At 39.5% G+C, this 26138-nt stretch overlaps 1 protein-coding gene across 5 annotated transcripts in view; it reads right to left on the bottom strand.

The window, feature by feature from the left end:
- KLF15 (KLF transcription factor 15) overlaps positions 1–25622 on the bottom strand; it is a 29608-nt gene extending 3986 nt beyond the window's left edge. Inside the window, exons 1-3 of one of the 5 annotated variants that reach the window (XR_011557947.1) lie at positions 25256–25615; positions 10471–11562; positions 8095–8210 (exon numbers count right to left, since the gene is read on the bottom strand). Coding sequence is in view for 3 of the 5 variants with exons in the window: in XM_070738357.1 (XP_070594458.1) it covers positions 1305–1308; positions 10471–11507 (1041 nt within the window). In the remaining 2 variants the exon portion in view is untranslated. Of the gene's footprint in view, positions 1–1195; positions 1309–8081; positions 8211–10470; positions 11563–15490; positions 15511–25255 lie in introns of those variants that run through there. The other 4 variants (XR_011557948.1, XM_070738357.1, XM_070738356.1 and 1 more) reach the window with 4 other exon arrangements.
- Positions 25623–26138: the final 516 nt, after the last annotated feature.

Raw genomic sequence — 26138 nt, 5'->3', positions numbered from 1 at the left:
GGTCAGGGTTACTGAATGCAGCTGAGAATTTACTGGTTGGATTCCTTTCCTGACGCCTATGCAGAGTTCGCAGCAGATATTTACTCTTTGCGCTCCGATAGAGAAACATCTCACACTGCCTAAGATTGAACTCTCAGTCTTCTAAGTGTGAGGCAAGGGTCTTCATCACTAGACCATCACCCCACTCTGCTGAAGAATACTTCAATACTGCCAAATAGATTGTTTTTATTCATTAGGACATTTTTTGGAAGGTACTCAGGGAGACAATTGCCCCAAGATCCATATATGAAAAAAAAAGTCATCCAAACAATGGTTCAATACCTGAAACATTTTCATTCCAAAGTGAGTTATTTCAGAATCTTGGATTATTTCCACCCTCCTGTTTACTGGCCATGGCTTTCAATATACACACCAAAACACAAAGACAGAATGGCAATTATAAGAGATGCTATGAAAAGTGGCTGGGCAGAGGCAGATTTCAAATTAATATTATACTACTCATGTATTAATAAACCCCTATTATTCATACATTATAGACCAGTGATGGCGAACGTATGGCACGGGTGCCACAAGTGGCACGTGGGGCCATATCTGCTGGCATGCGAGCTGCTGTCCTAGCTCAACTCCAACGTGCATTTGTGTGCTGTCCAGCTGATTTTTGGCTCACACAGAGACTCTGGGAGGGCGTTTTTAACTTCCAGAGAGCTTCCGGGGTGTGGGGAGCATTTCTACTCTCTCCGGGTTCCAGGAAAGCCTTTGGAGCCTGGGAAGGGTGAAATATGAACCTACTGGGTCCACTAGTAGTTGGGAAATAGGCCATTTCTGGCCTCCAGAATCCTCCGGGTAATGGGGGAAGCTGTTTTTGCCCTCCCCAGGGCAAAAACAGCATGCACAATAGCATATACCCACACTCTTTCAGCACCCGAGGAAAAAAAGATTCGCCATCATTGTTATAGACTATAAAGCAGCGATTGTCCACAAGCTTTTTAGTATACATTTGCTCCCACCTCCCCAAACAGTAACAGGACAATCTATTTTTTGGAAATATGGTTGAGGCTTCCCTGTCAGTTATGTTTGACTCTAGACATGGTGCTCATTTCCATTTCTTAACCAAGGGAGCCAGCATTGCCTGAAGACATTTTCCATGGTCATGAGAAAAAATACCAACAATTATATGACATTTTAATTTCTTATCTCTATTTTTTAGGGAATTTAAAAGAATTACTCCTGTTAAATAGAGTTCTTGTCTATAGTTTCTCTGATATTTATCTTGGAGAAGGGAGGGAGAAGGTTCAGGGTATGTGCTATCTGGTCCATGAAAAGGAACATGAGTTAATATGATAAAAATATATTTTGTATCATAGCTAAGCCTTCAGTTGATCAGGTAACAACATTGCTATGTTGGCCTTCAGTTTGCTTGAAAAGATCAGTTTACTATAACTACAGAAATAAATTTGCAGCTCCTGATGTGCTTGCAACATGTACCCACCCAAACATTAAACATAAAATAAAAATCCTTCAGATTATTATATAATGCTATCTGAAGACAGATGTGGGCAATGTGTTTTATAAACTGATTTTTCCCCATTTAGATTTGATTGGGTAGTAATATACAAACATTATCTTTCATTTATGGAAACTTATAGGGACTCCAAATATTATCACCTCCCATTTTTAACCCTCCCATGTTTCATGTTAGACAACTTTGCAGCACAAGCTTTTCAATAGTAGCAGCAGGAGGTCAGAAGCAAAGAATTTAGTGCTATTAAATATGCTAATTAGAGATTAGTTTGAAATTTGCCTTGACTCTCTGAGCTACTCTTCTCAGAAGACGCTGGTGTCATTTTTCTAGGAAGTAATCAATTTCAGATCTGTGAATCAATCTAAAAAGGGTTTTGTGCATCTCTTGGATCAACTCCAAGGCATTTGACTTAGCTGGAAAGTCAATTATTTCTCCTAAAGATATTCAGCTAGCAGAGCTGCACTAGGGCAAAGAATCTAATGTCTAAAGAAAATATAAACCCTACTACTAAGAGAGTTTTTATTATTATGTTAGTTGCTACTGGCAGAGTTAACTGCCAGAAAGTCCACTGTTCTCCATTAACACAATTTAAGAACAACTGAAAGAGCACAATTAACATGAACATTTCTTACAGATATCTTATAGGGCAGTAGTAACAAATAGTGGTAGAACAGATTCTATGCTGCATCTGAACGTAAGATCTCTCCCAGAATAATTTTGGAAGGAGTTCCAAATGTTTATTATTTTTAATTCAACTTTCCTATGAAATTGAACAGGACTCTCATAGACATATATCTAATCTTCTGAAGGAATCGCTGATGTCTTTGAAGATCCAACGACTGTTGCATTCTATAAATTTGCAAACATTGGCTCCTCAAATATCAAGGAAGTGAAATTAAGACTTAACTTCATAGGCGAAATACGATTCATAGAACTGAGTTTAGGTATGTGAACTGCAATGAATTCCAAGCTGAATTTTTGAAAATAGAATCCATATATTGTTAATTCTGTCATTTTCAGTACCTCCAATCTTCTACCCATTTACTTATCTTTTGCATTTTATATTCCCCTAGTGTTGTTTGTTTGTGTGTGTCTGGGAATAACACCAGTTGGATCCTTTTAAAAAAATTATATGGGGAAAGAAATCACAGGATATTGTTTCTCTGGAAAGGAGGGTTTTTTTTCATATAACTGCTGTTTAAGAATGGTACAATTTTACAATTACAAAAACTATGGTTTGATAGGTTTTACTTTCTTTTAATTGAATTTAATGGTTGTTTTTAATGTAGTATTAATTGGATTTATATTATTGTTCTGTTTTTGTATATGCTGTGAGCCACCCCGAGTCCTCGGAGAGGGGCGGCATACAAAACCAACCAACCAACCAAACAAACAAACAAACAAACAAACAAACAAATATCAATGCAATTAAAAATTAATCAGGGCTCGCAAAGGAGTTAGCTTAAACAACGCTTTGCCCAGAATAACTAACCATGATATGCAATGTTTTACTACCTTGTAAGCTTTCCCAAGAAATTGAGGCCTTTGAACTATGGTGCTGAAGAAGACTCCTGTGAGTCCCTTGGACAGCAAGGTGATCAAACCGATGATCAAACCTGGAGGAGATTAACCCTGGCTGTTCTTTAGAAGGCCAGATCCTAAAGATGAAACTCAAATACGTTGGCCACCAAATGAGAAGGAATTACTCACTGGAGAAGGGCCTAGTGCTGGGAAAGATTGTGGTGCTGCTAAGAAAAGGAAAGCATACGCACAAAGACTCAAAGACATAAATCCTTCCATTCCCTAACAAAGCTGCTAACAGATGCCTTGCCTGGCTCAAGATTTAAATAAGAAAAGCTAGGCTCTTCAGAAAAGCAGAGACAAAGGGCCTTTTGTACTTTTGTACTTTTCAGAGTGTTTCTTGTTCTAGTAGCAATGAGATGTTGAAGAACTCTGAGCTCCAAAACACATCAGGAAATGGATTCATCAATCTCGCACCTATCTGTTTCAGATTTCCTTCATTCTTTTTCAGCTTTGGGTTACCCTGGGCTTGCTCAGTGGGGGTGAGAAAGAAAGTGGGGCTGATATTAAGCCCAGAGAATGGTGATAAGAGCAGGTAAGGCACAAAGAGAATTGGAGGTAGTACAGTCCAAATTCATTTCAGAAGCAGGAATATCTAATGCAGCCAACTATGCTGCCTTGGGAATTCTGGGAATTGAAGTCCGAGGTTGCTATGGTGGGTAAATACTGAACTTGTCTCTTCCATCTATCTATTTGCTCCTCCTGCTTTTTTTTCATCTCATACTTCTGAAAAAATGGGTACTGAGGTAAAGGAGCCTCAGTGCCAGGCTGAGGTATGCTAACATCTATCAAGCTTTTTAAACTGTTTTTTTCTTAATCTTTTATGATGTTTTAAAATGCATTTTACATCTATCTATCTATCTATCTATCTATCTATCTATCAATCTATCATCTATCTATCTATCATCTATCTATCATCTATTTATCTATCTATCTATCATCTATCTATCTATCTATCTATCATCTATCTATCTATCATCTATGTATCTATCTATCTATCTATCTATCTATCTAGATAGATAGATGATAGATAGATGATTGATAGATAGATAGATAGATGATAGATAGATAGATGATAGATGATAGATGATAGATAGATAGATAGATAGATAGATGATAGATAGATAGATGATAGATAGATAGATGATAGATAGATAGATAGATAGATAGATAGATAGATAGATAGATAGATGATAGATGATAGATAGATAGATAGATAGATAGATAGATAGATAGATGATAGATAGATAGATAGATAGATAGATAGATAGATAGATAGATGATAGATAGATAGATAGATAGATGATAGATAGATAGATAGATAGATAGATAGATAGATGATAGATAGATAGATAGATAGATAGATGATAGATAGATGATAGATAGATAGATAGATAGATAGATAGATAGATAGATAGATAGATAGATAGATAGATAGATAGATAGATGATAGATAGATGATAGATAGATAGATGATAGATAGATAGATAGATAGATAGATAGATAGATAGATAGATAGATAGATAGATGATAGATAGATGATAGATAGATGATAGATAGATAGATAGATAGATAGATGATAGATAGATAGATGATAGATAGATGATAGATAGATGATAGATAGATAGATAGATAGATAGATGATAGATAGATAGATAGATAGATAGATGATAGATAGATAGATAGATAGATAGATAGATAGATAGATAGATAGATAGATAGATAGATAGATAGATAGATAGATAGATAAGATGATTGATAGATAGATAGATTATAGATAGATAGATAGATAGATAGATAGATAGATAGATAGATAGATAGATAGATAGATAGATAGATGATAGGCTGTCTTTCAATTCTTTTTCTAGAACCTATACTGCTGTTTGGTTAAGGGCTCACTTGATGCTGGAACCCACAGACTACCAATTCTGGAAAAGATAATAGGTTACTTTTTTTAAGAAACCTTGGGAATGGGAATAAGAATTTAATTCTGGTGCAGTATCCTTGTAGAAGAGCTGTAGCTCTGATTATGAGCAATTAAAATATAAGTTTCTGAAGACTGTACGTATGTAATATCAGACTGTATATATGTAATATCAGAAATATTGGCCAGTCAGTACAACAGTAGGATATTATAATTTGGTATGTTATCAGTTATAATTTTTGACTATAATGTGTCCAACCACACTGGAAGAAAACCAGGTTGTGCAAAGCTGCTATAGACGATGCAAAACTAAATGGAGCAATGATAAAGGTAGTCCTTGATTTATGACCACAACAGAGCCCAAAATTTATGTAGCTAAGCAAAGACAGTTGTTTAGAATGGAATGGAATGGAATGGAATGGAATAGAAAAGAAAAATATGATTGGACATACAAGGAATTTGTTTTGCATATGCTCTAAGTATACATAAAAGAAAAGATTCATTTGTCAAGAATCATGAGGTACAACATTTAATGATAATCCGGGTACAAATAAACAATCAAATCCTATTAGGAACCAGTCAATATAAATTGTAGGGATACAAGCAGCAAATTTACAGTCATTTGTGGGAGGAGATGGGTGATAGGAACGATGAGAAGATTAATAGTAGCACAGACTTAGCAAATATTTGACAGTGTTGAGAGAATTATTTGTTTAGCAGAGTGATGGCTTTTGGGGAAAAAGCTCTTTTTGCGTCTAGTTGTCTTGATGTACAGCGCTCTATAGCATCGTTTTTGAGGGGTAGGAGTTGAAACAATTTATGTCCAGGATGTGAGGGGGGTCTATAAATATTTTCCTAGCCTGCTTTTTCAAAAAGTGAATTTTGCCCCTTTTTATGAACTTTCTTACCGCGTTTGCTAAGTGAATCATGAAGTTGTTAAGTTAGTAATACATTCATTAAATGAACCTGGATTCCTCATTGACATTTATTTATCTATCTATCTATCTATCTATCTATCTATCTATCTATCTATCTATCTACCTACCTATCTATTTTATTGGATTTGTATGCCGCCCCTCTCTGAGGACTCGTTACTTATCAAAAGGTTGCCCAGTGACCTTGAGATACTGCAACCATCGTCAGAAACATGAGTCACTTGCCAAGCATCTGAATTCTTGATCATGGGGATTCTGCAATAGTCATTAAGTGTGAAAAATGGTTCTAAGTCACTTTTTTCTGTGCTAGTGTAACTTTGAACGGTCACTAAATGAATTGCTGTAGATCAAGGACTACCTGCATTGATCATTAATAAGAGAAAGGAATTATGAAACCAAACAATTAAAAAACAACAACAAGCTGGCTATATTTTGTCTATGTATTTGATTTTCAAACAAGAAAAATAAAGCACGAACTTTTCATTCTTCTTAGCATTTCTGTTTGTTTTCAAAGATAAACACTTTGAGTAAACAGCCAGCTTCTATACAGACCTCTGCTCTGGACCTTCCCCCCCCCCTTTTTCCTGAACTCCAGGTCATTGCTCCTACTATACTACACTTACTATCCCCAACCAGAAATGCTAATTCTTCTATAGTGAAACTAATAACGGTTTTGTGGGCTCTGATATATATATGCTTCTTGTGAGGCATTTTTCAAGCCTCCCAATACTCTTAAATGCATTTACTTGGGGAAAAAATGTCTACTTAACCTGACATAAAGAAGAAGAAAAAAAGGTAGAAAAATACCAGAAGCATTTTTTAAAATCTGGAAAAAAACAAGAGGCTTCAGATATATTTGTTCCAGTCTTAAGAGGTCTCTCTCTCTCTTGAAGTAAACATAACCTGCTGATAAGAAAGAAAGCTCTGTAATTCTGAGCTCTGTCAACTTGACAGTCTGACTTTGATGTTCAAGAAGAACATTCAATTGATGTTGGGAAAGGAGAGATCTGCCCCCAAAGGGAGGAACATTTGAAAGAAAAATTGCAGCAATTTCCCTTCTTTTGTATGGCAACAAATTCTAGAGGCAAACATATGCATTATGATCAGGACAACACTCAAATTCATGTGAGATTAGATTGGAGGCATATGACTTTCTTGAGTGCATTTGTTCAGCAGGAACGAAAAACTTGGAGAAACATCTAAGATTATCTTCTTGACAATGGCAGCTTTACCCTATGTATCACTTAATCCCCAACATTTTGGGCAACGACCAGTTTCATGGAGAGAGGCTTTTCCAAAGACCAGGGTAGGGAGGGTATGGTTTCACATGCTTCCTGCATCTTGCACATACAGTGGTACTTCTACCTAAGAATGCCTCTACTTACAAACTTTTCTACATAAGAACTGAGTGTTCAAGATTTTTTTGCCTCTTCTCAAGAACCATTTTCCACTTACAAACCCGAGCCTCCGAAACTGTAACCGGAAAAGGCAGGGATAAGCCTCTGTGGGGCCTCTCTAGGAATCTCCTGGGAGGAAACAGGGCCAGAAAAGGTGGGGTGAAGCCTCCATGGGGCCTCTCTAGGAATCTCCTGGGAGGATACAGGGCCTCCAGCCTCCCTGTGGCTTCCCCAATCGCACACATTATTTGCTTTTACATTGATTCCTATGGGAAAAATTGCTTCTTATTACAAACTTTTCTACTTAAGAACTTGGTCACGGAATGAATTAAGTTCGTAAGGAGAGGCACCACTGTACATGGATTGGACTTTGTTTGTTTGCACAGCCCAATTTCTGGCATGCTGCAGACCAAGAGTTGGGGACCACAGATTTAATCCTTAACTTAAAACCAATTTTTAAATCACTTGGTTGATTCGTGTATTTTAACAAGTGGAACCACTAAATATAATGTGGAAGAAGAAAAAGCCTTGAACAGAAGGAAGAGCTGCAACCAAGGTAACAATCAGATGAAACAATTCTGAGTCTGGACCAGAATTATAATTGTGAGAAAGCATCTTAGAGAAGGCTCTCTATCATTCTCAGAAAAATAAAGGAAGGGGGAAGAAAGTCCGTTCAGATTTGAAAGATTCTGTTACTATAATCTTATAATAAAAGTAAGTACTTGCATGCATGACCTTGGGCTTCCTGATCTGGTCTATCTTGGATGGATGACACTATCCTTCTGGCAGGCTTCCATCACATCAATCATGCACTTCAGCTATATTTGTTGAAGCAAGAATGGAGAGATGCTCTGGGAGCGATACAGAAGAGTAAAGTGAAGCAGGGAATGTGTACCAAAGGTGTTATTTTCAAGAGGCAACTGGACTTTCTGGTTTTTCTTTGAAGACATTTCGCTTCTCATCCAAGAAGCTTCTTCTGAGGGCGGTTGTTTAAACTATTAAGCCATATTTTAGGGCTTACATATAATTTTCCACCTTTCCCATCTCAAAATGGTGGGACGCTATGGCACAATTTTTGGCAATTTTGCTGAACAAATTGTTGAGGGCCAGACTGAAAGGCCTCAGGGCTACATTCAGCATCGAGACCTCAGTTTGCTCAACTCTGCACTAATCCAGCATTCTAACACACATTCAAAATATCTGGAAAATGGTCCTATTTAGGCCCTTGGTATGACGGAAGCCCACCATAAGGATAGTGCCATCCATCCTATTTAGGGCCCTTTTTACTCAACTGCCCCATTTACTCAACTGCCTTGTTCGGAGAGTCAGGGAAACAGTCTACTATGCCTGCTATTAAATATTTTGCACACCCTGCTATACAAAGAATTGGAAGCAACAACAACAAAAAAGTTCATGGGGAAATTCATATTTTGAAATGTTCTTTGGGGAGACCTTAAATGTGTCCCCAACCTCCAAGCTGGGGGCAGGAGATTGTTGTGCCCCACGGCAAATGAGTATCTTTGACATAAGGAATGAAAACAAAGTGAAACACCCAACAGATAACTTTCAGCACTTTTGACGAGATAACCTCATGTATTCTTCTTTCTGGGAATTTAAATTCTGTCTGTCTGTCTGTCTATCTATCTAATTTATATCCTGCTTTTATTATTTTTTACAACTAACTCAAGGTAGCAAACATACTTAATAATCCTCCTTCCTATTTTTCCCAAAACAACAACTTTGCAAGTTGGGTTGGGTTGAGAGAGAGAGTGATTTGCCCAAGGTCACCCTGTTGGCTTTCATGGCTAAAGTGGGACTTGAACTCACAATCTCCTGGCTTCTAGCCTAGTACTTTAAGCAGATCCCTCAGCCATTTAAGATTCAGTAGGCCTCTGCCTCTGTGTGGATACTCAAGAGGCAATGGTTGCCCAGGAAGATACAGGGTGATATTCCAGAATAGCCCGCTTCCCCATTGACTTACTTACTTACTTACTTACTTACTTACTTACTTACTTACTTACTTACTTACTTACTTACTTACTTACTTACTTACTTAAATTTGTATGCCGCCCCTCTCCGTAGACTTGGACTTTGCTTGTCAGAAGGTTGCCAAAAGTGATCACATGACTTTAGGACATTGCAACCATTGTCAGAAACACAAGTCAAGATGCCAAGCATCTGAATTTTTGATCATGGGGATTCTGCAACAGTCATTAAGTGTGAAAACCGGTTCTGGGTCACTTTTTTCTGTGCTATTGTAACTTCACTAAATGAATTGCTGTAGATCAAGGCATTGGTCATTAACAAAAGGAAGGAATTACCAATGAAACCAAACAATTAAAAACAACAACAACCCAAGCTGGCTATATTTTGTGTATGTATTTGATTTTCAAACAAGAAAAATAAAGCACAAACTTTTCATTCTTCTTAGCAGTTCTGTTTGTTTTCAAAGATACACAATTTGAGTAAATAGCCACCCTATATATAGAGTTCTGCTCTGGACCTTCCCCTTTTTTTGTTTGAATTCCAAATCATTGCTCTTGGAATCCACTTACTATCCCCAACCAGAAATGCTAATGCTTCTATACTGAAACCAGTAATGGTTAGTGGACTCTGGTATATATATTCTTCTTGTGATACATTTTTCAAGCTTCCTGATAATCTTAAATGCATTTACTTGGGGGGAAAATATCTACTCAATCTGACATAAAAAAGAAAGGAAGGGAGAAAAATGCCAGAAGCATTTTTAAACATCTGGAAAAAAAAACAAGAGGCTTTAGATATATTTGTTCCAGTCTTAGGAGGTCAAAAATGGACAAATGCACTGTTATATAAATACAGGGGTTTTTTCCTTGTGAATTACCAAATTTTAAAGGAACAAGCTCTAATGATTGATTTTAATATATAGGGTTTTTAGCTTGTAGTTTTTAACTGATTAGATTTATTTATGCACATTGTTTTATATTGTATCTTGTGAGCTGCCCTGAGTCTTCGGAGAAGGGCGGTATACAAATCTAATTAATAAATAAATAAAATAAACAATTACTTTGTTCATTAGATGTGCAGTAGAATTTATGAATCAGATTCAGCCACCAAATTGACAGTACTAACCTCCATCCACAGCCTGGCCAGGTACATGCAAAGGGTTTTTCCCCTGTGTGCCTTCGTAGATGGGCTTTCAAATGGCTGCTTTTAGTGTACATCTTGGTACAGCCAGGAAAAGTACATTTGTGCATTTTAATGAGTTCTGCTGCAGGATTCTTTTGAAACTTTTGACCCATGATGACTCCAGTTTGACCCTGGATTGTACCTCCTGGACCAAGAGGTTTTGCAGCTATCGGAACAGGAGCTATGCGGACAAATTTGGAAGATGAGTTCAAGTTGGAGGATTGAACAAGTTGTGGCACCAGTGCAAACGTTTGCCCTTGGATGTTGACCAAGAGCTGTGCAATTTTAATGTTTTCTTGCACTGATCCTTGTGAACTAGGGCTCACATCTGGTGGTTGCTTAACTTGAACTGGCTGGATCTGGAACATGACTGGTATTCCTCCATCAACCGACACTGCTCCATTAGAGCTGCCTTCCATTGCACCATGTGATTGTTCATTTTTACTGTCTTTTAAAGTAACACTTGGTACCATCTGGTCTTTTTGCTGTATGGAAGCTACAGTGATTTGGCTGCAAGCTCTCATGTCTTTGGTCTCACTCTTAGGTCCTTCTTTGAGATCAATCTCCATGTTTTCTTCCAAAAACTCCTCTATCTCCTCAAGGGTAGGCTGGAATGGTCCGGAATCTTCCATCTCCACTGTGAATTCTGGTATTCTAAAATTCTCCTCCTTCACAATGGGCTGAAGTCTCCTTTTATCCCACCAAGAAGCATGGCCATTCCCCAGAGATGCCTGGGACAGCAAGTAGTCCAAGATATTGTCCTGATTCTCAGCACTTGATGAACTCCCGTAACTGGAGCCCAGAACCTGTGAATCTGGGCTCGAACAAGAACAAAAACTCGAGGAATCACTGTCATCTTCAGAGACCGGGGAAGGCAGCATTTGGTATGACCTCCCAACAGCTGTCATGTCCCGAAAATATCCAATCGAGGGCCTGGTGGATGAGAAAGATTCATCCGCAGGAAGCAAGTGATCCACCATTCCTGGATAATCTCTTCACACGTGTCCCACCAGCATGTACCAAACGAGTGAAAACCTGAATGTGGGAAACACAAACATTGACAATCGGAAACCAGAAATAACTATTCACTTCAACGCGCTGAAACCCTATAGCTTGATTTGGAATGCTTTCGGAGTGGCAACACAAGTTGCTACATGTTTTGATCTAGTTTGTATCACCCAAGAGGATTTCTTGGGTGCTTAAAAGCTTTCTTTAAGATTGCGCCGCATGCTTGCAAAATAATTATCTCCCCAAACCATTTCATAACTGTACGCTGACGACTGTAGATTTATAACAGCTTTCTTTTCAAACGTTTGCTGACAAAAAGATAAAGAGTTCTATATTTTGTCATTAATTCTACAAATAAAGTAAAACAATACGTGGGGGGAGGGGTTCTCGCATCCCTGATTTTTTTTAGAAAATAGAGCATTTATCCCTAGGATACAGTTTTGTCTCCTCTGCAATTTTTATTCTTTCACATATACAAATATAGGCTAATTACCGAACTTGCGGAGAGGGGCGGCATATAAATCCAATAAATCTAATCTAAAAGCAAGGTTCAGAATTGCAGAAGCTAAAAATATTGGCTGGTCTTCTACAGCAAATATACCATGGCAATTTTCCTTCCTTAGATTAATAAATCAAGCTTTTAGCATTAATATCTTCAGTGCTGGTCCTTATAAGGTATTGAACTAAGCAGGATTCCAAGCACTCGGTTACCATATTTCTAGAAATGGGATCCATTTTTGTGCCATGCCGGCTTCCCTCTCCGATAAATAATTAAAGTTATGGACCAAAAATATACATTCTTTTTTTTAAATTCTCCTTTGCAACATTTGGACTACAAGATCACTGTTAAATAGCGCTGCCCAACTATCTGCATTACTGAATATTTATCATTTACAAACACTGCCTTAGAATGATCAAAACCACTTTCTATTTCTAAATTTGGTTTAAAATTAGTCCTTCATTCAGGTTTTGGATTTCGAAGCCTTGCAACCAATCCAGTCGGCTGAGTGCTGCCATCCATCAATTCATTCAACTTCAGCATCTCTACAAAGCCTAGCATTCAAGGGAGAGAGAAAAAAATCACTCACAGACATCCATTCTACTCATCAAAGCAGAATTCACACAGGCATTTGTTACGTTCAGATGGAAGCATAAGCTGAACATGTCTCCAGCCAACCCTTGTCCACGTTTTCATCCCAGTCAACTTTGAACTGGTTGAACAAAGGATTTTATGAACATGTTTTTATGGAAGTTGTGATGGTTATAGAGGCACGTTATTGAGTCTGTATTTGCAAGGCATGCAGGCCATAGGTGCTGCCATTTTGTTTTTTGTTTCTGTGCATGCGCAAAAGCTGTTTTAAGCAACGCGCAGATAGGTGCACCCATGTACCACGTCACTCAGTGACTGGCAGTAGAGAAAAACAGAACCCACCTCTGATACAGGAAGACAGACATAGAAACATAGAAGATTGACAGCAGAAAAAGACCTCATGGTCCATCTAGTCTGCCCTTATATTATATTTTATGTATTTTATCTTAGGATAGATGGATGTTTATCCCAGGCATTTAAATTCAGTTACTGTGGATTTACCAACCACGTCTGCTAGATGTTTGTTCCAAGAATCTACTATTTTTTCAGTAAAACAATATTTTCTCACGTTGCTTCTAATCTTGCCCCCAACTAACCTCAGATTGTGCCCCCTTGTTCTTGTGTTCACTTTCCTATTAAAAACACTTCTCTCCTGAACCTTATTTAACCCTTTAACATATTTAAATGTTTCGATCGTGTGTCCCCCTTTCCCTTCTGCCCTCCAGACTATACAGATTGTGTTCATGAAGTCTTTCCTGATAAGTTTTATGCTTAAGACCTTCTGCCATTTTTATATCCCAACTTTGGACCCATTCAATTTTATCCATATCTTTTTTTAGGTGAGGTCTCCAGAACTGAACACTATTCCAAATGTGGTCTTACCAGCGTTCTATACAGCGGGATCACAATCTCCCTTTTCCTGAAGAGTTAAGAGAAGTTGCATTGTAATAAAAAGAACTTGTAGTCTATCCTAACAGAAACAGCCACAATCTTGTCCAAAGAAGGGGATGATACACATAAATGATACAATTTATTCTGCATACTGAACTTCCCATCTTTGATTCATCCCACTTGAAGGAAATACATACATACATAAATGAGTGATTTAGCAAGAGGTATTTTTCACTTATTCCATCAGGCCCCATCTGTTAACATTCCATGGGACATCCAACAGAGTACAAGTACATTTCTCTGAGATAGAGTTTTTTGAATGATCTGGAGTTTGGAAGAAAAAGCACTAACTGGCCTGCCATTGCCCACTTTAAACACAAATGCCAGGCTTGTTTAATAGACAACATTTATGTTGTCTGTTAAACATGTTGTTATGTTGTAAGACGCCCCGAGTCTTCGGAGAGGAGCGGCATATACATTTAATAAATAATAATAATAATAATAATAATAATAATAATAATAATAATAATGTGCTCACATATATAGAATAGCAGGAGATTCCAACAAAAGTTAGAGCCCATGTTGTGTGACTAGGCCAGAAAAGTTTTGAACAGCAAAATTAATTCCTCACAACACTGATGTTATGCTGGATGGAGAATTCTGGAAGTTGAAGTCCACAAGTCTTAAAGTTGCCAAGTTTGAAGACCTCTGGTTTACAGACAAAGCAAGCCAGTTACATTGGCAGCGAATACTTCAAAATGTTCTCCTTGGTTCCACAAACATTATCTCATAATCCTAGATGTGTTTCACTCAGACAGAAGTCTTTTGGGACCCATTCCCAGTGTATGTAGATTGGATTGCAGCTTTAACCCATTTATTTAATAAACTTAATTAACCTAAGCTTTAGTTAAATCACTACTATGGTAATATCTGCATGTTCAGAACTAGGATAATATTTGTATATTTGTTTGATGCTGGTTAATTGGCATTCCCATTACACTGCATCTGATAATAATCAATTTGAGCCTCTTTTAAAAATCTACATTAAATTTATATTTAATCGAATAATTCATTCTTTGACAAGTAGATGACTAAGTAGGCAAGTATTGCATCAGTTTATAAAAACTGGTACTTGAATTTACTCAAGAAAGAAAAAGCCAAGTCTACCAATACTCTGTGAACAAGCCCACAAATTGGACATACTAATATTTTTCTCCCTCTGGAAAACTTGATTTGTGTAAAATGGGGAAAAAAAGCCACAATGATTGCAAATGATAGAACTGGAACGCATTTGGTTTCGGTTTTCTGTGCCGTTGTTTTCTGACCATTTCTGGTCAGTTCAAGATGAAACTATGTTCTTCCAATACTTTGCGCTCACTGGCTATTCTGGAAACATGATATTTAGCCAAACAAATTGGAACTTGGGAAGAGATGTGTTCTCTGCTTTTAGTTAAAGTGATTTATTTATTAATTGGATTTGTATGCCGCCCCTCTCCGAGGACTCAGAGTGAATTAAGTGAACATTTAAGTAAATCCAGAGAGACCCAAGTTCAAATCATACCAGAAAGCTATTCTAGCCCATCCACAAAGAGCCCAGAAAATTGATTTGTTCTTTCTTTTAGAAAAGGTAGAACTTTTTTACTTGGGCAGCAGGGAGAGGGAGTAGCATTTTTACCTTTTTAAAACTGCAAGTTTCTGGACTGGAATTGTATGTAATATCCTGATGCTTTTAGACTGTGCTTTTAAAAATTATGTAATTATTATTTATTGAGTAAATTCTTTCTGAACATTCCAGTAGTACGCTACACAGAGTAGCCAAAAATAAAATTAAAATAATTAAACAGAAAATACACTCTAAACTATAATAAAGTAAAATATATTGGATTTCTTCCTTTTTATATTATCATTAATTCCATTTCTGTAGGGGACACAATATTTATAAACGAATAAGTAACTATTATTCAGCACACTCACATCCAAGGTTAGAAGTGCCATTCAGCCTCTTCGTGGAGCAGATGTGATGTCATGAAAAGATAAATAATTGCTTATTAGTGATGAAGGATGCTGGTGAGATTTTAGTTTTGTTAGATTTTCACTTTGACCATTGGGGAATGATATGTAGCTCTGCTCAAGGGAATAAACTAACTTTGGTTCTTGGAGATAACTTGGAGAGTTTTGTGGGTATATGAAGTGAAACATTACATATATTTTTCAGCTTATCCATTGAGTAGGCTATTCCAGAATTTGTAGTGACAAAATTGGAATAGGGCAAGCTAAACCAAAATCCCCATACGTTTAGGGAATCTATAACTGGGCAATATTTTCCCAACTTTAAACTCTTCAGCTCCAAATATTTAAATAAGGCATCGGAGGTGGGTTTGGACTGGTTTGGACTGGTTCTATAGAACTGGTAGTAACTTGGCAGCCTGGGTCACTGGAACTGGCAGCGACCCAGGCCTGCCACACCTCCAAGTCTGTTCTCTTGGTGGGGGCATATGCGCCAATTTGTTTTTTGCATATATTTTTAGCAATGCACGAGCACACAGCGCATCCCTGAGTGAACCAGTAGTTAAGAAAACAGGAACCCATCCCTGGAAACAATGGCCCTTCCAAGCTGCCATGCAACCAATGAAGAGTTGTACATTGGAGTATCTATGCCCTTAAAAAATGCAGAGCTCAGCAGAAGAGTAGAGAAAACAAAAAGATAGAAAGTTTCTTTGTAAAATTTTAAGCTTCCTCAACTGGATGCCTCCAGACGTTTTGCCTTACACTGGTTGGCATGTCCAACACATCTGGAGAAATTCTAGCTGGAGAAGGAGTTCCCTTCTCTCATTAAAAATAGAATCAAGAAGGATAGGGAAGTTCTGTGTTTCTGTAGAATGTGATATTAGCAAGTTATATGAAAGGGCACATGGAATACTAGCCGAGTCTCTGAATGAAAAGTATGCTTTCTAATTAAAGCTCAGCTATTCTTCATCTTTCATTTACCATATCAGTGGGAGCCCCCAGGACTATCTTGCTCTAGAAACACGAACTTAGGATAAACATACTACCCTATGATGCAGAGTTTAGTAAAAAGATTCCGAGCTTTAAGCCCATTTCCCTTTCCCATCAAAGCAGTTATTCAATGCAGGTTCAATTCTGGATACTGTGGGAATGCAAATGCAAGTTATATGTAAACTGTGAAAAGGTAAATAGATGACTTTGTGTATCTTGGTACTACTGTTTACTAAAACTATTTTAAAAAACCAGTAAATTTTAAGGCATGTAAATGCTGAAGGAAAAGCTGTGAATAAATGTATGATCTGTTGCAAAGCACAAATGCTTGTTTGAAAAAGAAATGGAGGTGGTTGTGTATAGGAGGGTAACTCCGCTTAGTTTGTAAGATGGATGTGAGAATTCAGAATGTCAGAAAAAAATTAAAAGTAATCTGAAGACAATGAAAGTGGGATATCAAAGAGGTGTGTGTGTAGTAAAGCAAGAAGACATAGGATCAAGAATGAAGGGGTAAATGAACACCAGAAATCAGTGGCCAATAGTAAAGAAATATGTTGGGGTTGTTTGTCATATAAGGAAAATGTACAATGGTCAATTGAAAAATATGAAGAAAAAGTCAATGGAGATAAAGGGAGAGACCAAGAAAATTGTGGTTGTATGGGGTTGATAATATTCTCAGAAACAGTGAACCAAGGAGGTCAAAGACATAAAGCAACATACAAAATGCTGCATAGATTCAGAAACCCAAATGGTTTCCATGGATAGAAACATAAGAGGTAGTACGTAAGAGTATTGGTGTAAAATAGATTTAGCTGTTTGTTTTTCTGTTTCTTATCTATGGTTTTAATATTTGTCTTATTATTTCTTATTCCTTCATTGCACTTTCCATGATTTTTACTAGAAAAAGGAACAATACAATGACTATGCTTATACAGTTTCTTATTAAAGTGAGCAAATTTCTTCCTTGATTTGAAATTCTCCAAACCTAATAAGAGATAATATTACAATTCCAGGCATAGGAGAGAATCTATATTTTCATTTACTGAAATCTGCCCTCTTGCCAATTGAAACTAGTTCTGGTTTAATAGAGAATAGATTCCTCTGCTGTCACTGAAAAGGAGCCATGTCTAAGGAAAAATTCATTTTCCTACTTGTCATAGTCTTCGAAGTTTCTCCTGGGCTGTTATCCTATGTTGCTTTTTCACCAACCTTAAGACAAGCTTAGGAAGACAAACGTTACCCTATTCCAAAGAACAGTTGTCAGTTTAGGTCAGCAACTAAATATTAAAAGGACAGGAATTGTATTGCTGCATTTTGGACTCGACATTCAGAGAAGAATGTAGAAAGCTATGCAAAAACTGATCTGCTTGTCATTCTAGGAGGAGCTGGGAGCATTACAAGGGAATGCTATGTCACTGCAAGCATCATTAGCTTATTTGGTGTTTTTTAAGCAGCTGTGGATATGCTGACAACTGCATTCTAGAGCTGCCAACATCTCTTTTCTCTTTGATGCAAAACAATCCCATAAATCTCTGCTTTCCTGACAGGACCAATTGCCCAGATATAATGTGTAGATACTTGTTTACATTTGGTATAACCCGGAGTGGAGCGCAAGCGTATGTACTTTCTACTTTGGTCTTTGCCCAAATTCACTGGAATGCTGTGGCTCAGAAATTCCAAGAAACTTAGAACATAATATACCATTGCCACTGTTTTTATACAAGGAAAACATTAATCCAGAAGCTAGTATGCTCCAGCAGTCAGTGTTGGTTTGGAGAAATTTGAGCTCCACTCTCTTTAACCGAAAGGTAACCTTCCCCATTCTGATTCATTTTTCTCTCGATCCAGAATTATTTATTTTATGTATTTATAATCCCGGTTTCATTATCTTAAAAAATAACTCAAGGCAGCAAGCATGTCTAATACTCCTTCCTCTTCCTATTTCCCCCACAGCAAAAATCCTGTGAGGTGAATTGGGTTGAGAGAGAGAGAGACTGAACCTAAGTTATACACCTATCTTTCATGCCTAAAGTGGGACTGGAGCTCACAATCTCCTTTTTACCTCAGAAGGAGACAAGTCACCACAGCCAACTTGCCGCAAACAACTCACCACTGCCAGCTCCCCAGCTTTCCATGGCCAACTCACCACAGGCCAACTCGCCGTGGTCAACTTGCCGTGGGACAACTAATGGTGGGATACATCAACAATTGTATTTAATTATTTTAAAATTTTGACGTTCACATTTCAATTGGTCCTCCTTTCTTTAATGGGATGATTCTGTCATTTCTTTTGTATTATGTAACTTTTGTCCTGCAGCAAGTTGTCCCATGACAAGTTGGCCATAGCAAATTGTCTTTGTAGCGAGTTGGCAGTGGTGAGTTGGCTGTTAAAACAAAAAAGTCAATGATGCTTACTAGAAATTATAGGCTCTGTGGGCCCAGTCCCACAAACAAAACTAGGTTAAAGAGGGTAGCATTGATTAGTGTTCCTCCTGGCACTGATACACATGTGCCATGCAGGCACCCAACCATCAGCACATTAGGCTGCCTGAAAATGGGTCCTATTCGTGTACAGAGGTATACTTATAAGGGACTTATTTATAGAGGCAATTCTGGACCTATCAGAATTCCTTTTAAATATGCCAGGAGTGCACAGTCTCAATTTATTTGTATACTTAGCCGGTGACAAAGGGGAGAGCTAATGGAGGTTCCAATCAATGATTTCTGCATTCTTGGAATAGATGAACTATGTCTGATGCTTAAAAGCAGTCAAAAGGAATAAGAAGCAATGCAACATACAAACACAATTGCATATGCATTACTTATTATTATATTATCATATAGAGACACTGAGTAAAGTATTATGTCCTCCACAATTAATCCTTGGTGCTTTAGATTGGGAGTAATTGTCCTCCACAATTAATCATTGGTGCTTTAATCATTGTTTCCCAACCTTGGCAACTTGAAGATACCTGGACTTCAACTCCCAGAATTCCCCAGCCAGCATTCTCTGGCTGGGGAATTCTGGGAGTTGAAGTCCAAATATCTTCAAGTTGCCAAGGTTGGGGAACACTGCTTTAGATTCTATTGAAGTCCCTCCCTAGGTGTGCACACACCACAGAGGCTGAGTGTATGAACATAATGTACTTCTCAGACTTCTCTGAATGTACAGGTAGTCCTTGACTTACAACAGTTCGTTTAGGAACCATTCAAAGTTGCAACAACACTGAAAAAAGTGACTTATGACCATTTTTTTCACACTTACAACTGTTGCAGCATCCCCATGGTCATCTGATCAAGATTCAGATGCTTGGCCACTGATTCGTATTTATGACGGTTGCAGTGTTCTGAGGTCACGTGATCCCCTTTTGCGACCTTCTGACAGGCAAAGTCAACAGAGGAGCCAGATTCACTTAACAACCGTGTTATTAACTTAACAAATGCAGTGACTCACTTAACAACCGTGGCAAGAAAGGTTGTAAAATGAGGCAAAATTCACTTAAATGAATTTTAATGTCTCACTTAACCACATCAATTTTGGGTTCAATTGTGGTCATAAGTCAAGGACTAGTGGCACAAACCTGCTCACTCTGTTCTCATTTCTTTTCCTTTTACAACGTGAAGTACTTTCCTCTGGATTATCTCCACATTGTAAGGTTTGATGGCTCTGCCAAAAAGAAAAACCTCGAGATGACAGTCTAGAATACAAAACAAAAGAGGAACTCAGATCTAACCCACAAAAATGAAGCCAGAGCATATAACTCTATGTATTTTGAGCAAGGCATACAACAATCCAGTGTTAGGTACTGATGTATCCCAAGGCAGGGCAAGAAATCTTTGAATGCTCTGGTGTGATCAATAACCCATATATGGCAAAGCGAAGGAGAAATTGTGACATGCTCAAATTCATTCACTGAAGTATGTGGTTATCCAGAGATTTCAACCACAGTCTGTGTGACCCAAAACATTCCAGAAACAACTTGGGCACTGTTCAACTTGGTGAGTATCATATGAACATTTTAAAAAGATGCATCCGAATCTGAATCATACAGTACGCCCTGCTGTTCATGCTAGGTCAAGAATGAATGAATGAATGAATGAATGAATGAATGAATGAATGAATGAAATGTATACTGTGTAGTATCTCCTATTAAAAGCCTTTGCTGTCTTTCCTTAGGGCAGTGTAAATGTATAGCTGCAAGAAAGGCATTCCAACTTAGGAAAGGCTCAGGTCTTTCAGAACTGTTGGTTATTATGACCTATAAAGCCCTACATGGCATTGGACCAGAATATCTTCGGGACCACCTTCTGCTGCACGAATCCCAGCGACCAATTATGTCCCACAGAGTTGGCCTTCTCCGGGTTCCATCGACTAAACAATGCCATCTGGCGGGACCCAGGGGAAGAGCCTTCTCTGCAGTGGCCCCGGCCCTCTGGAATCAACTCTCCCCAGAGATTAGGACTGCCCCCACCCCCCTTGCCTTTCGAAAGCTCCTAAAAACCCACCTATGTCACCAGGCATGGAGAAACTGATACACCCCTTAGCTACTATGTTTTTTTTATGTATGGTTCATTAGGTTGTGTGGTTGTTTTTTATAAGAAGGGTTTAAAATTGCTTTTAACATTAGATTTGTACATTGTGTTTTGCTGTTGTGAGCCGCTCCGAGTCCTCGGAGAGGGGTGGCATACAAAACTAATAAATTAAATTAAATTAAATTAACTGTTAATTTTGGCTGGTCCTCTGTTTTATAGCAGGGGTCCCCAGCCCCGAGGCCGTGGACTGATACCAGTCCATTGCCTGTTAGGAACCAGGTCGCACAGCTGGAGGTGAGCAGTAGGTGAGGGAAACTGTGAACACAAAGGGTCTAGGTTTCTCCCTCTTCCTCCCTCCTCCCCGGTCTGTGGAAAAACTGTCTTCCACAAAACCTGCCCCTGGTGCCAAAACAAAATTAGGGACTGCTGCTTCACAAAAACTAACATTTAGTAGCATCAGGTGATAATTTCTGAATATTAATTAATCACGCCATGCATCCCATGAAATGAACTCATGGAATGCCCTTTAATAAAATGTATTGCTGCAATTTTTTTTAAAAAGGCTACTACACCCCAGTTTTCCCTACCACAGACTAATGTGGTTCTTCTATCTACAATCTCTACATAAGGGTGCATCTCTCTATAACACGATAACAATTGGACATGATGCCATCTGCTTAATTTTTTTCCAGGGAGAATTATTTTAATTATTCTCAGGGCCATTGAAAACACAGTAAGGCCTCTTAGAAGCTTTCAATATTAAAAGATAGATTCCCACCTTTTTTTTTGTCCCTCTGCAAGCGCTATCTCAGTCCCTTTACTGCTCACCGCAGGTCATTTCCTAAGCTTATTGCATTATTTTGCACTTTGTAATTTACAGCACATAACCTGTCACACTTGGCTGGATGGGCAGTAAGGTAGGAGTTCTGATTCTTAAAGCAAAAGAGCCACAAGGACACACCAATTCAAGTTCAAAGCAGTTGTCAAGCTTCTTTTAATAATTTTCAGGATGCCCTAGCTTTATCTATACTTCTGCTAGGAATGGGACATGGGTGGGAAGCAAGGGACTGAGATCCTTTTCCTTGCCTGACATTAATGCTTGAAAATATATTTATTTATTTTATTTTTATTTATTTATTTGTCAAACAATTATAGGGTGATAATTTGTACATATAAAACATTAGATAAGTAATGATAAAAAGAAGACAATCGGACAGGGACGGTAGGCACAATGGTGCGCTTGTGCGCTTATAATAAAGGAATATCCATTCCTTTATTATTTTCTGAGGATTATTGCTTTATGGTAGCAACATTTATAAGCTTTAATCTGCAGCTCTGGCAAAACTACTTGAGGTTTGGTCATTCATGTTGGTCACACAAATGTGCAGAATCTGTCTATATGCTCATCAATCCAGTTGGCAATGGAGGAAAGCTCTGAGATTCAAGAAAAGAAGGGGGAAGAGATGGAGGACAGCCCTATGAAATTACATTGCAGTTTAGGCAAATGGTTTTTTTTTAAACGGGCTTTAGCTTTACACAGCAGGTATTAAAGAAAGGGACTGTACTCAGCTTCCGTGGTGCTATTCTCTCTCCTCCACTCCCTTCCTTTGGCCTCTGAAGTTTGATATGACCGAAAGTAACCCAGCAGCCATCTCTCTCTCTCTCTCTCTCTCTCTCTCTCTCTCTCTCTCTCTCTCTCTCTCTCTCCCTCCCTCCCTCCTCTCTCTTTTTCAGCATTATCACAACAGACAGAACGGAACAGAAGAAAACACACAACTGCCTCCTCCTCCTCCTTCTGCTCTAGGTTACTTTCTCACTATTACCATCCAAAAGGAGTCCGGTACATACACACACACAAACGCATACACACCACTCTAGACTGCAGAAAATATGACTTTAGCAATAGAGTGATCAACGCCTGGAATGCACTACCTGACTTTGTGGTTTCTTCCCCAGACCCCAAAATCTTTAACCTCAGATTGTGTACAGTTTCTAAGAGGTTTGTAAGGGGTGTGCATAAGCACACCATTGTGCCTACCGTCCCTGTCCTTCTGTGTCCTATTGTCTTTTTTTATCATTATTTTCTACTTATGTTACACTTATACAAATTACAATCCTATACTTGTTTGACTAAATCAATCAATCCTTTTGGGAAAAAAATACTAAATGTTTCTGTTGCAGCCATTGGAAACATCATGGCATCTCCAAAGGTAGAAATGATGTAAGTCACAAAGTTTCCACAGCAGGGGGAAAAAATGTTGCAAGGAACAAGGGGAAATCTTCCTGCAATTCAGAACAAGAACACCTTGAGTGCTCTCTGGCCAGGTGCAAAGACACCTTGTCCAAACTGCTGCCTTCTGAATATGCAATATTACATCTCATTCCAATCCTTAGCCAATGGCCATACTGACCTAGGTGGAGATACAAACTGGTATGTGGAGAGGCGGGACGGGAGAAGATCAATGGAGAGGGGGACAAAAATAAGTATTTTTGCACCCTGGCAACATTTGTGGAAAATAATAGGAGTTGGATTTTCCCCTTACACTTTTGAAAGCTGTCTCTCTTGACATGAGGAAAAATAAATGGGTGGTTGTCAGATGTTATTGCATAGTACTGTATATACAACTTTCTCTTTCATGCATGCACACTTCCAAAGTATAGGAAACAATCCTATACTTTATCCAGAAAATTTACACCCACACCCACAAAAAAAAGGACTTTTGGGAGAATAACTGGATGATTGGATACACCCAAGTCCTCAAACAGGACTTGAGGCATGCTGTCTGGTAAAGAGATAACTTTTAACAATTAGAATTCTATTATTAGCTCCCCCCCAAAAAATGATTTCTTTTTTTTCCTGGTCGAGTGGGCAGTGTTGATGGCAGATTGAAAACTTTCAAATCCCATAGCAGGTCTTATCAAAGAGACCTTCCCATCTAACTCTGCAGTGCTACTATCAATTGCTACAAATCCATCCCTTTAAACACGACAATGTCACAACTAGTTAGTACCTTCTGAAGATTTTACACAGCAATTTCTGGGGGGGGGTTTATGGTCTGCACGGGCCAACCTTCCTCAATGAAGACATCCAACGGATACCTTCACTTCCCATCATTTTTAGCAGCCCTGTCTTGGCAGGAATGATGGGAGATGTAGTCAAAGCCCTTTCCTACAGCTTCCATGTTCAGCACTACCAAAAGCACCGATTAATCCCTCTCCTGCACGCCGCCTGCAGCCTGCGTTTCTGCTAGCTCTCCAAGGGGATATTGAAGAAAAGCGGGGGGGGGGGGGGGGGTTTAAAAAAAAAAGGAGAGCAGCCCAGCATTGACATCTGAGCTGCTTTTAAGGGAATCCCAAAGCCAGGGAGCATTCGCGCGCACACAAAAAGCCCAAAGCGGGCAGATCTGAGGGACCTCGGTCAGGTGGCATTGAAAACCGCCCTTCTCACGTCCAGAAGAAATGGAAAAGTACCTGCTGCCTCTTTTATTTGCTGCCGAAGGGGAGGCGACAAGTCGCCGCCGCCCCGAGCCCCGGCACAGCGACTCCCAGAGTTTGACTCCCGCCGTGACCAAAACGAGTTCTCTCCTCTCCAAAGCTCTGCCTGAACATACGGTGGGATTTTTTTTTAATGTTTTGCTCATTCTTGGCCGATCTGATCGATCGGAGAGCCATCCCGAGCGCGGATCGTGTCCTTCAGAGTAAGGGGGGGGAGAAGGGGAGCCCCTCCGTAATATCTCCCCTCTCCACCTTCTCCCTCTTCCCCTTCTTTACGACCCACAACTTTGCGCGCGGGGAACGCCGTTTTTGGCCTCCACGTCCTGGATTTTCGCCCGTCCTTCTTCCGTCCGCTCGTTTACCATCCCGAAAACCAGAGTCCTGCTCCCCCCCCCAACACACACACACACACACACACACACACCAGAAGCTGGCTAAGCGATCTAAGCACCCGGGAGATCAGCGAGCGGCTCGCTCCCTTCCCGTGTAATGCGCGGCTTGCACACAGGGCGCACACGCGCGCACACGCACACGCGGGTCTGATCCCTTCACTACGGACGGCCGCTTCTTTTTTCTCCCTCGCCTCTTTCTTCTCCTCCTTTTTCTGCTTCTTCTTCCCCCTTTGCGGGTTCCTCTTCTTCCCTCGTCCCCCCCGCCTCCCTCCTCTTCCCGTTGCGCGAAGAGGCGGGCATCGTCCGCCTTTTTCCTCCTTACCTGAACTTCTCCTCGGTTTCTCGACCGCCCCGCGCCCGGGAATGCGGGCGAGCCTGGAAAGCCGGAAGCGGGGGGGGAAGAAAGACCCCCCCCCTCTCGCCGAACTTTTAAAAGACCCCCGAAGCGACGGAGGAAAAAAGATCCCGAGCGGCAGCTGATCCTCCTGGCGTTTAAAGAGGTGAGGGAAAAAATGCAGCTATTTTATTTTTTTTAAAAAAAAACAACCACCCGACGTTTCCCCCCCAAAGGTTGACAGGATGCTCAACGTCGTCCCAGTGGCCAACAGAGGAAGGGGAGTCCCGCCGTGCGGCCAGCAATCCAGAGGGTGATGTGTCCTTTAGCTCTCCTCGCGTAGTACTATATCCCCATCACATGACTGCCGGGGAGGTGATCACAGCAAAAGCAGGGGAAGGCTTGAAGGAGGCTCGACCCAAACTGGAGCTCTGATTGGCTACGGAGAAGTCAAGGGGCGGGGATAGAGAGATATAATTGTGGGTTTTTTTCCTACCCCGGTCGTCAATGGAAGCCTCTGGCACGCTGGCGCTCTCTTGCCAGCCCGCTCTCAGCCCGTGGTGGCTTTCTTTTCCCGTGCTGTTCCTGAGCCGCGAACGAAAAGATTTCTGCTTTCTCGCGAGGTGGAAATCTCACAGCCTTCTATTCAAGATTCCCTTCCCCTCTCCCCCACCCCTTGATGGGCAGTTCTGACCATGGTTGGTCCTTGCTTGGGGCTTTTCAAGGATGCCTTTCCTGTGAGTGGTGACACCCTGTTCGTGAAGTTGGGCCCTAGAAATCAGTTAACAATAGCATAATTAATTAATTATGCAATTAATTATGCAATTAATTAACTAATTAATTATGCAATTAATTGACTGATTAATTATGC

Source organism: Erythrolamprus reginae, chromosome 2 (genome assembly GCF_031021105.1).
Source record: "Erythrolamprus reginae isolate rEryReg1 chromosome 2, rEryReg1.hap1, whole genome shotgun sequence".
In the NCBI taxonomy this organism is placed as follows: Eukaryota; Metazoa; Chordata; class Lepidosauria; order Squamata; family Dipsadidae; genus Erythrolamprus; species Erythrolamprus reginae.
Note: the sequence above shows the minus strand (reverse complement) of the source record. Positions and strands in the feature narration are given on the sequence as shown.